The 11,438-nt window shown below is 36.6% G+C and overlaps 2 protein-coding genes and 1 long non-coding RNA gene across 3 annotated transcripts; 2 read left to right on the plus strand and 1 right to left on the minus strand.

The window, feature by feature from the left end:
- The first annotated feature begins 1,860 nt into the window (after nucleotides 1-1,860).
- LOC110155668 (cytochrome c oxidase subunit 8A, mitochondrial) lies at nucleotides 1,861-3,907 on the plus strand. The gene is made up of 2 exons (XM_020919817.2): nucleotides 1,861-2,040; nucleotides 3,585-3,907. The coding sequence occupies exons 1-2, from the start codon at nucleotides 1,936-1,938 to the stop codon at nucleotides 3,678-3,680; spliced, it is 201 nt and encodes a 66-aa protein (XP_020775476.2). The 5' UTR covers nucleotides 1,861-1,935; the 3' UTR covers nucleotides 3,681-3,907.
- Nucleotides 3,908-4,782: 875 nt separating this feature from the next.
- LOC110155268 (uncharacterized) lies at nucleotides 4,783-6,013 on the minus strand. Its single transcript, XR_002318625.2, has 3 exons — nucleotides 5,577-6,013; nucleotides 5,267-5,352; nucleotides 4,783-4,905 (listed from the first exon to the last, which is right to left on the minus strand). It is a non-coding gene; the product is annotated as an uncharacterized LOC110155268 (long non-coding RNA).
- Nucleotides 5,844-9,590, plus strand: gnpda2 (glucosamine-6-phosphate deaminase 2). Its single transcript, XM_020919663.2, has 7 exons — nucleotides 5,844-6,001; nucleotides 6,217-6,346; nucleotides 6,431-6,532; nucleotides 7,743-7,925; nucleotides 8,011-8,195; nucleotides 8,698-8,872; nucleotides 9,052-9,590. The coding sequence occupies exons 2-7, from the start codon at nucleotides 6,223-6,225 to the stop codon at nucleotides 9,108-9,110; spliced, it is 828 nt and encodes a 275-aa protein (XP_020775322.1). The 5' UTR covers nucleotides 5,844-6,001; nucleotides 6,217-6,222; the 3' UTR covers nucleotides 9,111-9,590.
- Nucleotides 9,591-11,438: the final 1,848 nt, after the last annotated feature.

Raw genomic sequence — 11,438 nt, forward strand, 5'->3', positions numbered from 1 at the left:
TGGAATAGAAATGAGTAGTTGCTGGTGTTTCTTCTAAAAGTATTGTGGGGAAAAGCTGAGGCATTAGAGTAACAAGCAGATTATTACATACCTCTGACTGACTGCTCCCTTGTTGCCTGTTGCATTAGACTACATGGGGCTACAAAGGATTAGCCCTCACGTGGAACTGCTGCTATAATCAATGGGGTTTGCCAATGAGATCTGATATTGCATAATTAAGAATGTTCGAATGTATTTATTATTGACAAGTCTCTCTATGGCTGAGCACCAAAGTACATCTGTGACATGTTAATGCCATATGAACCATCTCGCACTCTGAGGACCTCAGGGACCGGCCTCCTGCTGGTGCCCAGAGTCAGGATTAAACAAGGGAGTCAGAGTTTCAGGTTCATGCAGCTAAAACCTGGAACAGTCTTCCTGAACATGTGAGACAGACTCTTCTGTGACGCTGTTTAAATCCAGGCTCAAAACATTTCTGTTTGACTGTGCATATAACTGAAAGGTTTGCATTCCGCACTCTTCTCTCCAATTTGTGTCTCTCTTTTTTCATTTTAATCTTTATGATTATTTATGCTTTGATTAGTTTTTATTATGATTTTAATGTATTTCTTATTCTGTAAAGCACTTTGAATTACTTTGTGTACGAATTGTGCTATACAAATAAACTTGCCTTGCCTTGATCATAAACGTAGAATTTTTAGTGTTTTGTGTGCACTGTTAGAAGGCAGAGGCTGAGTCTGTAGGGGAACAAGAGGTGAATAAAACTATGACACTGAAATTAGAATAGTATTGTCCTTAGACTGCTTTAAAATCACAAGTTTTCCAACATCAACAAATAAACACTTAGCCTTATGTTATGTTCTGTTTCAGTAGAATAGAATTGTCACTGCCTAAAAACCAGCACCTACAGCGAAAAAGTGAAATAAATTGATTGTAGTAAATTTTTTCAACTGTAAGCACAGGTTACAAAAATCTGTAGGCCTACTAACCTATGATAAATAACTGAAGAGTGAGCAAGGCATTGACATCTGAACAAAATCAAATGAAAGGTTCCTTAAAGGTAACTACTGAGATTCATCAGAAAAACATGTAGACACCAGACAGTGGTATGAGCCCCACTGAAATCCAGTAGAACCCTGTCACCCTGAGCACCTGAGAGAGTGGCAGCAGGGCACGATAACTGACCAATAGTTCAACTGACCAACCATCTGACCAAAGCTAAATCAGGCCTGAAGTTTAAGCTGCACTTTGTGCGCTTGCGGTGACTCTGAGAAGGACTTTTTTTTTTTTAATGATCTGACTAAACGAGAGAGGAGCCACAGCGCGGATTCGCAGAGTTTGATTTGGGCCACGGAACTTTTCCGCTCATTCTGATCTGAGGAGCGAGAGGAAAGATACGACTCCCCCCTCCTCCCCTGTTCTCCCCCCTCCTCCGCTGTTCTGCACCAAAAAGGAGCAGAGAATCATGGTCTGTTTTTTTGGTTTTTTTTTAAGCAGTTGGTTTGGTTATAATAAAATTGTGAAACGAGGAAAAGGAAAGTTGTTCTCTACTGAGCACTAATTTGAGTCAGTCACAATTTCTTTGTGTTTTTGTCATTTTGAAGCAGCTCAACAATGAATTTAAGCTTGTGATTCGATATACTGTGATGGCCCACGATACTGAGAGACTTTTGATATTACGATATCACGATATTTTGGTTATTTTTACACTCTTAGTTGTTATATTATATTTTGATGTGTGAGCAACTGTGTCCAAATAATTTCCCTTGTGGATCAATAAAGTTTAGTCTAAGTTTAGCGTTGACATTTAGCTGTTCTGCCCCTGACCAGCAGGTGGCGCTCCTCTGCCGCTATGACAAATAGATCTCACATTTCTCCTTCATTCTTCAGAGCGCATCGGATCGTGAGCTAAACCCGAGCCAACACAAACTCAACATGCCTGGGATTTTGAGGGTCCTGACCCGCCGTGTGGCCCCGGTGGTCCGCACACAGACGGCGAACCTGGGCCACAGACCGGCCCAGGCCAAGATTGGCGCGGTGGTGAGACTATTTTCGTTTTATCACGATCAGCGCAACTCGGAGGCTAATGTTAGCTGCTAGTTAGCGCTTAGCTGTCCTTGGGCGAGGAGGTCAAGTTGGGAGTTCTGTCAAAACATCGGACAAATACTGACTTACACATTTTAAAGAGGTTATTCCTAAATCTTAAATAATATATGACAATTTTTTTAATCCGTCAGGTTTTATTATAAACTGTCACGCATGTGCTGCTTCACTGTTAGCAAAGTAGCATTCCCATAGACGGTCAAATAGCTGTAGGAGAGTAACTTCGCGTTCCCATTTCCCCGGGACAGTCCCTGTTTTGAACCCTGTGTCCCCTATCCTAGCAGATTTGTCGCAGTTTTGTACAAGAAATGTCCCAGGTGTCCCTGTTTTTGACCAATCTGATCCCTGCCAATAGTAAAGAGAAGCAAACATTCGTCACTTGTTTAGGTAAAAATACAGAAAAGCTGCTTAAAAATGACCAAAACACAAAGGAAATGTGACTATACTGACTCACATTAGTGCTGAGTGCAGAACTATTTTCCTTTTCCTTGTTTCATAAGTTTATTCTAACCCAGGGCTGTCAAACTCAAATTCACAGAGGGCCAAAATTAAAAACTGGGAGTAAGTCGTGGACCAAACTAAATACTTATTCAAAAATTTCAACAATATCTGCATGTTTTCTCTTCTTTCAAGATATGTAATGTTAAACCTTTTCTTATTAAAATAAATGTTTAATGATAGTTTTGCTTAAACATTGAATTCAGTACAAATATAATATAAAATAATAACAACATTTTAAATAAATAATGTCTCTATAGTCTATCTGTAGCCGACAGGCCAGCTCTAAAACATATTTGATATGATCTTGTGGGCCAAATATAATTATATCGTGGGCCAAATTTGGCCCCCGGGTCTGAGTTTGACATGTCTGTTCTAACCAATCCAACCCAAACCAGAGATGTCCCAGTTTTTTATTTTGAAAATCTGGTCACCCTAAAATGTAGCTCTGTCGGAGACTTATCCCCTATGCTTAATGAAAATGAATCCGCCTAAGTTACCTAAATAAATATGTGATAATGTGCTTAATAGTCCATTTCAGTGTTTCCATTTAATACAGGAGATTATGGTGGCCCTCATTGCCTAAAAGGCTCCCACATAGTCTATAAATAATCTGGACTATAATAACATTACAAAATTTGACTATTTTTGCACCTTATATTATCATAAACTTATGAAAGCAACTACATTGGTCAAAAATAATTAAATATAGACTGTAAGTGACATAATTCAACTATACACAAACTCAAGTAGATCAAATAAACTTTAACAAAATTTATAGAAAACTGCTAAAGTCTCTGCCCCCATATCAGATCTTAAGATCGTGGTAGAATCCTGCTGCTGTCTGCTGTTTACCATACCTTTTATTTTACTAGCCTTATATTAGACAGTATTTGTAATTTTTGTTTTCTTGTGCTTCTTGCTACATGCCCTTCTTGTCACTTGGTTACATCTTTTTAAATTGTGTTTTATTCTATCTCCAGGAAACCTCCGTGAGCCTTGGGTTGTTCAGCTTGGCCATCCTGGGACCATCTGGGTGGATTCTGGCCCACTTGGAGGACTACAAGAAGAAAGAGTAGAATGGACTTTTTCTGAGCCAAAACCATGTTGGTGCATTCAGACCGCGCTGTTCCTGGGACCACTCAAGCCACGTCCCTCTTTACAAAACTCCTTTGATCGTGGACTTTTATTCCTCATGTTACCATCCGCACAAAACAATTCCGATGTTACATTTGTTCAGTACTTACACTAAACTGTTGACCTCATCTTTAAGCAGTTTGTTAAATAAATTATCTAAGCAGTCTTACATCTGTATCATTTTCTTTTTTTCATTAATTAGAGTCAAAGAAATCTAGAAATATTTTTGATATGTGTTAATGTTAATGACTGGGGAACCTAATTTCAAAGGTAATTGGCTAATTTGAAAGATATTTAAATTGAACTTGTTTATCGATGTGCTGAAAGGTTTGTGAGAGCTATAGTCTTCAAATGTGTTTTTTTTTTCCCACTAGCAAAGCTTATAACAGCTTTTATACAGGAAACTGAAGCAGGGGTGTGCATATCAGCATCAGAGTAACTCAGATTGCTCTTAAGTTTGCAATAGATCAATTGTTTTTAAAGCTGAATGAAGGCTGCACTTTCATGATATGCATCTGAAGAAAAACTCATGTTTAAACTTAAGAGGCCAGTCTTAAATATTTTTTGGACTGGCCATGGGGACTGTCAGTAGTGGGGGGGGGGAAAGTACTGCAAATTTTATCTGCATTTTAGATCAGTATTTTATACAAGTTGAATAGTTTAAAGCTGTGGTTTGAAACAACTACATACATTCAATCTGCATAGTCTTTGAACCCCCATCAGAGCAAGAAATGCAATGCTGTTATGGTGTGTTTGTTGGTTTAGAAAAACAGATGTGTGAGACAGTCATGGATTGAGGCAATTGGGACTTAAAATCATGAATACTGAATACTATGCAACTACTGATTGCATGATTATAAGTACTGATTTTAAAACTACTCAAAAAATCTGCTCAATTACAGTGATAGCAGTATAAATAATTAGCTACTTTTCACTCGGGTGACTGTTGAGTGAATATAAATAACTTAATAAAACTTGCATTGAAAAATTTAGAGTCATGAGATTTGAGCCACTAAAACCACAACAAATTCAGTCACACAAAAATTATGAAACAGTGTTTATTGTCTGGTTTGTCAGTGATCCAATATTAAAAGTTCACCATTTAACATATACAAAGAAGAGTGATTAGCCCTGCAGCCGGAGCTCAGATGGAGTCAGTGATTAAGCCTGGAACAAAACAAAACAAAACACAATAATAGACTTTACATTAAACCACTGTGAAAACCAGGCATGTGTTCTGAGCTCAGTTCAAGTGTAGAAACCTTCATGAATGCTCTTCTTGAGGGCACGTCAGGTTTAGGAGGTTCACATCACAGCTCAGTTGTGATACACAATCAGACAGTCACACACAGTCACACACAATCACACACAATCACATCATCAGGCTTCTCATGCATAATCACTGGCTCAAGATTGACCTCAAGCTCTCAGATTTGGCTAATTTTCATCACAGACTCACGTTAGTTGCGTGAATCTCAGAAAATAGAGCCAGATAGACTGACTTAAAAAAAAAAAAAACACACTATACCTCGCCCTCTTCTGCACACGTGGAGAAACAGACAAGGTCCAACTTCTCTCTCCAGAACGATCGATTTGGTGATCTGATGTTCTTATCTGTAAATTAAAGCAATCCAAAGTTCAACATTTCATTTATAGCATTTCAAAATTACGTTACTGGGATAACATCACTTGGACAATAGAGACTTGAACACCATTGCCCATGATTAAATAAGATGTGGATCTTTAAGTGCTTGCTGTTCATGGCATAACTTAACCTAATCGCTCTAAATACAAAAAGATAATTATTGCACACGGTTTTTTATTATTTTTAAACTTACTTTGTTGCACAAATTCCGTCGAATAAAAACGTGCTTTTCTTTCTAGTTGACTGTCTTCTTCTGCTCACTGTTTACAATCTGCGTTTGGCCACCATCGGTTTTAAAGCACTACCGCCACCTCCTGGTCTGGAGCGTGCATCACGTTCCTTTCGTACGTAATGGTGATTAATTTACAATTTCATAGAGGAATATTTAGTGGCGCATTGTGAATATATTATAAAGATAAAAAACTTCTCTGATTGATTAAAACATTGCGTATGTCTTCAATATTTTCTTTATAATCTCCAGTTCCCCTCCAGTCCAATGTGTGTCGGTATAAGCGCATGCGTAAAACCGTGCGTAAAGGCAAGTCAACAGACGAAAATCACATGACAGCGGTGTTTGTGCAGTGCCAAACTTTCAACAATAATCGCGCACGAAACTAGGTAAGTACTGCGTAATACCAAAGTTAATCATGTAAAAAATATAACCGCTTTAAATTACCGGACACAGACGACTTTGTTTTTTATTCTGCAGAGCTTACCTGAAATCTTTACTCTAATGCTTTATGTCTTAGATAGTTGTAAAAAGCAATCGTTTGGCACCATAAATTATTTCTGCCACTGCGTTGGAATTATTCTGTATTACTTCTTTGGTACAGGTAGCCATGAGACTTGTTATTTTGGACGACTATGACCTGGCTAGTGAGTGGGCTGCTAAGTATATCCGCAACAGAATCATCCAGTTTCAACCTTCTGCTGACAAATACTTCACTTTAGGATTACCCACAGGTTTGTACAGCTGTCAGTCACACCACATCCATTCTCAGTAAACTGAACTTTTATTTTCTCCTTTCTCTGATTGCACACTTGTAGGAAGCACTCCATTTGGCTGTTACAAGAAGCTTATCGAATACTACAAAAATGGCGATATTTCATTTAAGTATGTGAAAACCTTCAACATGGATGAATATGTAGGTAAGTCAATAACTCGTTAGCCAATGCAGCTGCTGTTTTCACCTTTGTATCTCAATAAGTCAATACAGTGATCCAATACATCTATCTGTGGATTATTTTTGGGTTGTGTAAGTAGTTTTATTCTAGTGGTTCCTATTTTTTTGTGTTGATCAGCTCTATGCATAATGACAGGCTTGCAAAAATATATTACTGGGTTGCAGATAGTTACGATTATTTTGTTAATCCATTATTGTTCAGGTCTCAATATAATGGTAAGATCTTTAAAAAAAAAAAGTCATTTAATCTATCTGGTTGTTTACTTTATCATTCAGATGGTAATGTTAATGTTATAATTTCATAAAACTGGTCACGTACATAAGGAATTGTGATTTATTAGACAGTCTGATATTATGCAAATTGAGACAAAATTTAAGATCACTGTTGTTTGGTCACAGTGTCAGTAAATATGAATAATTGTGTAATTGTGATGTTTCTTCTCACAGTAATTGTAATGCAAAAAATTTATAATTGTAGTTGTAATGTTAGATGTAGTCTTGGGAAATGTCGTGTGCGTGCATATTTTGAGATGTCCTTACAAAAACATAGCAGAATAATACTTTGTTGAAGTTCAATATACACTACTTGTCAAAAGTTTTAGAACACCCTAATTTTTCCAGTTATTTATTGTTATTCAAGACATGCAAGTCCATTGAAGAGCTTGAAATAGTACAAAGGTAAGAACTGAACAGCAAGAGGTTAAAAAAGATAAAAGATAACAAAACACAAGTCCAAGCTCTGACAAAACTACCTCAGGAAAAAAGAACAAGATGGTAAACTTGAAAACATGGAGTGTCCAGCACAGTCTCCAGACTTCAACCTCATCGAGCTGGTTTGGGCTGAACTGGACAGCCAAGAAACCTACAAGTGCCACACATTTATGGGAACTTCTGCAACAGACTTGGGGAGAACTTTCTGAAGAATATTTGATTTCTATTGTAAAAAGAACGAGCTACGAGTGTGTTCAGCTGTTATATCTGCCAAAGGTGGACACTTTCATGAATCAAAAGTTTAGAATATGTTTTGGTTTACAGGAAACAGTAAACTATAAAAAGTGTGGTGTTCTAAAACTTTTAACCGGTAGTGTATTGGATTTTCCTTTTGTAGTCATCAGGAATACTGGATGTTGCCTCCGTCTTTAAAAAAAAGTGTAACATTCTTATTTTCTCTGCAGGTCTACCTCGTGCACACCCAGAGAGCTACCATTCTTACATGTGGAACAACTTCTTCAAGCATATTGACATTGATCCTGCCAACGCCCACATTCTGGATGGGAACGTGGACGACTTAGATACTGAATGTCAAGCTTTTGAGAAGAAGATTGCTGAGGCTGGTGGTATTGAGTTATTTGTCGGAGGTAATATTATCATGTACACATTTTCTATACCATATAATCTTTTCTACCAGAACAGTTCAGTCATGTTTTGATTTTCTTCCTCAAGGTATTGGTCCTGATGGTCACATAGCATTCAATGAGCCAGGGTCCAGTCTAGTGTCCAGAACTCGAGTGAAGACGCTTGCTAAGGATACTATTGTTGCAAACGCACGGTTCTTCGGCCATGACCTCTCCAAGGTTCCTACCATGGCTCTGACTGTGGGTGTTGGAACTGTCATGGATGCTAAAGAGGCAAGTAGAAAAAAAAACATGACCTTATTATAAAAGTGAAAGTAAGTAAATAAGAGTGTTGCAATATCCAAGTTGTGTGGAATACAATATGGTATTTTAATTTATATTTCATAACATTGACACTACCAAACGTTCTACTTGCCATGCTACAGTTGCCTGACCATCCAAAACCACACACTTGGAACAGGTGATTAGACAAATGCTGCAACAAAAGTCAACAAAATCACATTTTAGACAAATAATAATGCAAATGTGCATACAAAAAAATGCACCATAAAGCGTTTATCTATGAATCTGCATTAGTTTTAAAGTAAAATATGAAATGTTTGGGGATCGTAGTTGAATTATTAACTAGCTGCTTAGTTTTTTTAAAATCTTTTTTTGACCCTTTATCTATATTTTTACTTGAGTACCAAAATTGAGTACTTCATCCACCACTGTATTCATCCCACTTGTACTACTATGTGAGGTGTTAATACTGTTTGTACTGTTGTCTGTTCAGGTGATGATTCTGATTACAGGAGCACACAAAGCCTTTGCTCTGTATAAAGCCATTGAAGAAGGGGTCAATCACATGTGGACGGTGTCAGCTTTCCAACAGCACCCCCGCACCATCTTTGTCTGTGATGAGGATGCCACCCTGGAGCTACGAGTTAAAACTGTCAAATACTTTAAAGGTACTACAGGTTCTTTCAAAATCTAGATCTACACATACACAAAATACAGAATTAATAATTAAAAATAGCAGTTTACTTAATTACACAATGTCTAGCACGGTGTCTTTCACTTTTTTAACAATGAAATATGTTTCAGTTTTCCATTGCTCTTACTTAATCTTATTGCTTTTTTCTTTAAGGTCTGATGCACGTCCATAACAAGCTGGTGGACCCTGTTCTTAGCATTAAGGACCAGTAATCTACATTTCTACAAGTGAGCCCACATCTTGTTACAACATGCTGAGCAGCACTTTATTCCTTCAGTACATTAGGTCATAAGCAAAGTCAGTTATCTGTGATCATGAATGATTCTGAAATTTCTCCACTCTAGTCTGTTACCATGTTATGTTTGTTGTAAATGGGCATTGTTTACTTTCGACAGGTTTTATTGGGAAACGCTTGAGTATTTGTTTCACATTAGGATTTTAGTGATTTTGTTGAACACTCCTCAAGTCTTTTAGTGCTATAAAATACATATCTATTTTAATGCTGTGCCGTGATTGCCTTTAGAATTCTGATTAAAACATTGAATGAAAACTGTATTAAAGAGGTGCCATCTTGTTGGTTAACGAGTTAATTAAGCATTCCATTCTGTTGCGGACATCTTCGTTGCTTTTGCACATACTGTGAATTTTTAATACTTCCTTTCTTACAGGAAATAAATGTACACTTTGCTATACATCCTCTCATTCTGTGTTCTCAATCTCTCCGATGCCCTCACAAATCTTCAAACTTCACAGATTTAGGCCTAAAATTGTTTATTTTGCATGTGATTTGCTTTTTTCCTCAAAGTGTCCTTTTGAGAGTTAGGGGTCACAACCACAGCCAGATGTGTTTTGGGGATCTTTGAGATTCGATTCACTGCGTCTCAATTGTAGTCCCTGGGTTTACATCCATTTTAACTCTCTGATTTTCCTGTCATGCAATTCTAAACTGGGACACACATGAGTGTGGATGTTTGGTATAAATAAAATTGTGAAAAAGAGCCTGTAAGATTGTGCATTCTCATTTCATAATCTGAGGGACTTCTGTATCTGCAATTTTGTTTTTGTTTTTTTGCTTTTTGGTCATTTGCAAACATGGTTTTCTGTATTTTGGCTAAACAAATGGCAATTTATGCTCATCTTTACTGTTGGTATGGATCAGATTAGTCATAAGTTATGATTGTCATGTTTTAGTCCTGGTTTAGATCATATTGGTTAAAAATAGGGACACCTGGGACATTTCTTACATAAAACTGGGACATATCATTGGTTTTGGATAAATCTGCTGGAACAGGGGACACAGGGCTCAAAACTGGGACTGTCCCAAGTAAATAGGGACGTCTGGTCACCCTAGTCATGCACGTTAAGTAGTGTCTCTGATCCTTTAAGCCCCATTCACACATTCACCCTGATCTACCATGTGTTAACAAAGCCAGAACTGATTTCCCTGCAAATACCAGGCAAATATATGGAAAGTATGTGTGGATGGGCTTCAGTTTCAGCTTTCCTGTCTCTCCAGCTTTTCACAGAATGTTGAGAATTATTTTCAGTTTCCATGACAAAAACACATTTTACACATAATGTCAACATAGCAACAGACTACTGAGGGGCTGCCTTCCTGCCTGGCCTACAGAAGAGGTAAGAAAAATGTGTTTGTAGTCATAAATAAGATGTTAATGTAGTTGTAAAAATATTTCATGGTTTTGTGTTTTAATATATCTTCATACTAGTCCTTTTTATGTTGAGCTAATGTGGCTAATATGCAAATTCTTCTTCTTCTACTGTCTGGAGTTTTGTTGATACTGATAAGGAGCGTAACAACAAAAAAATAAATACATAAAATAAAATGAATGAATAAATAAATAACAACAACAGTGAGCAAATAATAACTAAAGCAAAATAATAAATAAAATCCTGTTAATCAAATTCCTGACAAACTTAATTTATATATATATATATATATATATATATATATATATATATATATATATATATATATATATATATATATATATATATATATATATAACAATACAATACAATACAAAAAAAAAAGTGTATTTAGGAATGGAAAAGGATAATGGCAAGGGAAGTAGAGCTCATTCAGCCTGAGTTCATAAAGTCCAGGGGTATTTCACACATGTAGGAATACACTTTTTGAGGTTTAGGTCCATTCATATGTTTCAGAGCTTTTATATATAATCTGAGTTAGTTTTTAAAACAAGCAAAGTTAGGGGGACATTTCTGAATTTTACATTTGTGGATGTAAAATTTGGCAAGACATAATATACAAACTTAAATAAAACTTCGAAACTACTTCCTTAGCTGCTGCAGTAATTCTGTTAAGTCAAGTTTCATTTTAAGGTTCTTAATCTTGATTTCTTATCTTTGTATATTTGCTACAATCCATAAATACATGCTATACTCTTTCTCGTTTTCCACAGTTGTCACAATGCCCGCTAGTATGGTTTTCTATTTTATGTAGTGTATAATTTAATCCTGATTTTTTTTTCCTGTTTCCCAATGTAGACCTCACTGATCCC

Source organism: Boleophthalmus pectinirostris, unplaced genomic scaffold, assembly GCF_026225935.1.
Source record: "Boleophthalmus pectinirostris isolate CB_2022bp ecotype Guang Dong unplaced genomic scaffold, ASM2622593v1 HiC_scaffold_10, whole genome shotgun sequence".
Classification (NCBI taxonomy): domain Eukaryota; kingdom Metazoa; phylum Chordata; class Actinopteri; order Gobiiformes; family Gobiidae; genus Boleophthalmus; species Boleophthalmus pectinirostris.

What these genes read in the sequence shown, in the direction of transcription:
- LOC110155668 (XM_020919817.2), top strand. Translation starts at nt 1,936, where the DNA reads ATGCCTGGGATTTTGAGGGTCCTGACCCGCCGTGTGGCCCCGGTGGTC. An exon ending in AGGCCAAGATTGGCGCGGTG is followed by an intron (nt 2,041 to 3,584) that starts GTGAGACTATTT and finishes TTCTATCTCCAG; the next exon opens with GAAACCTCCGTGAGCCTTGG.
- gnpda2 (XM_020919663.2), top strand. Translation starts at nt 6,223, where the DNA reads ATGAGACTTGTTATTTTGGACGACTATGACCTGGCTAGTGAGTGGGCT. An exon ending in CACTTTAGGATTACCCACAG is followed by an intron (nt 6,347 to 6,430) that starts GTTTGTACAGCT and finishes GCACACTTGTAG; the next exon opens with GAAGCACTCCATTTGGCTGT. An exon ending in CTGTCATGGATGCTAAAGAG is followed by an intron (nt 8,196 to 8,697) that starts GCAAGTAGAAAA and finishes TTGTCTGTTCAG; the next exon opens with GTGATGATTCTGATTACAGG.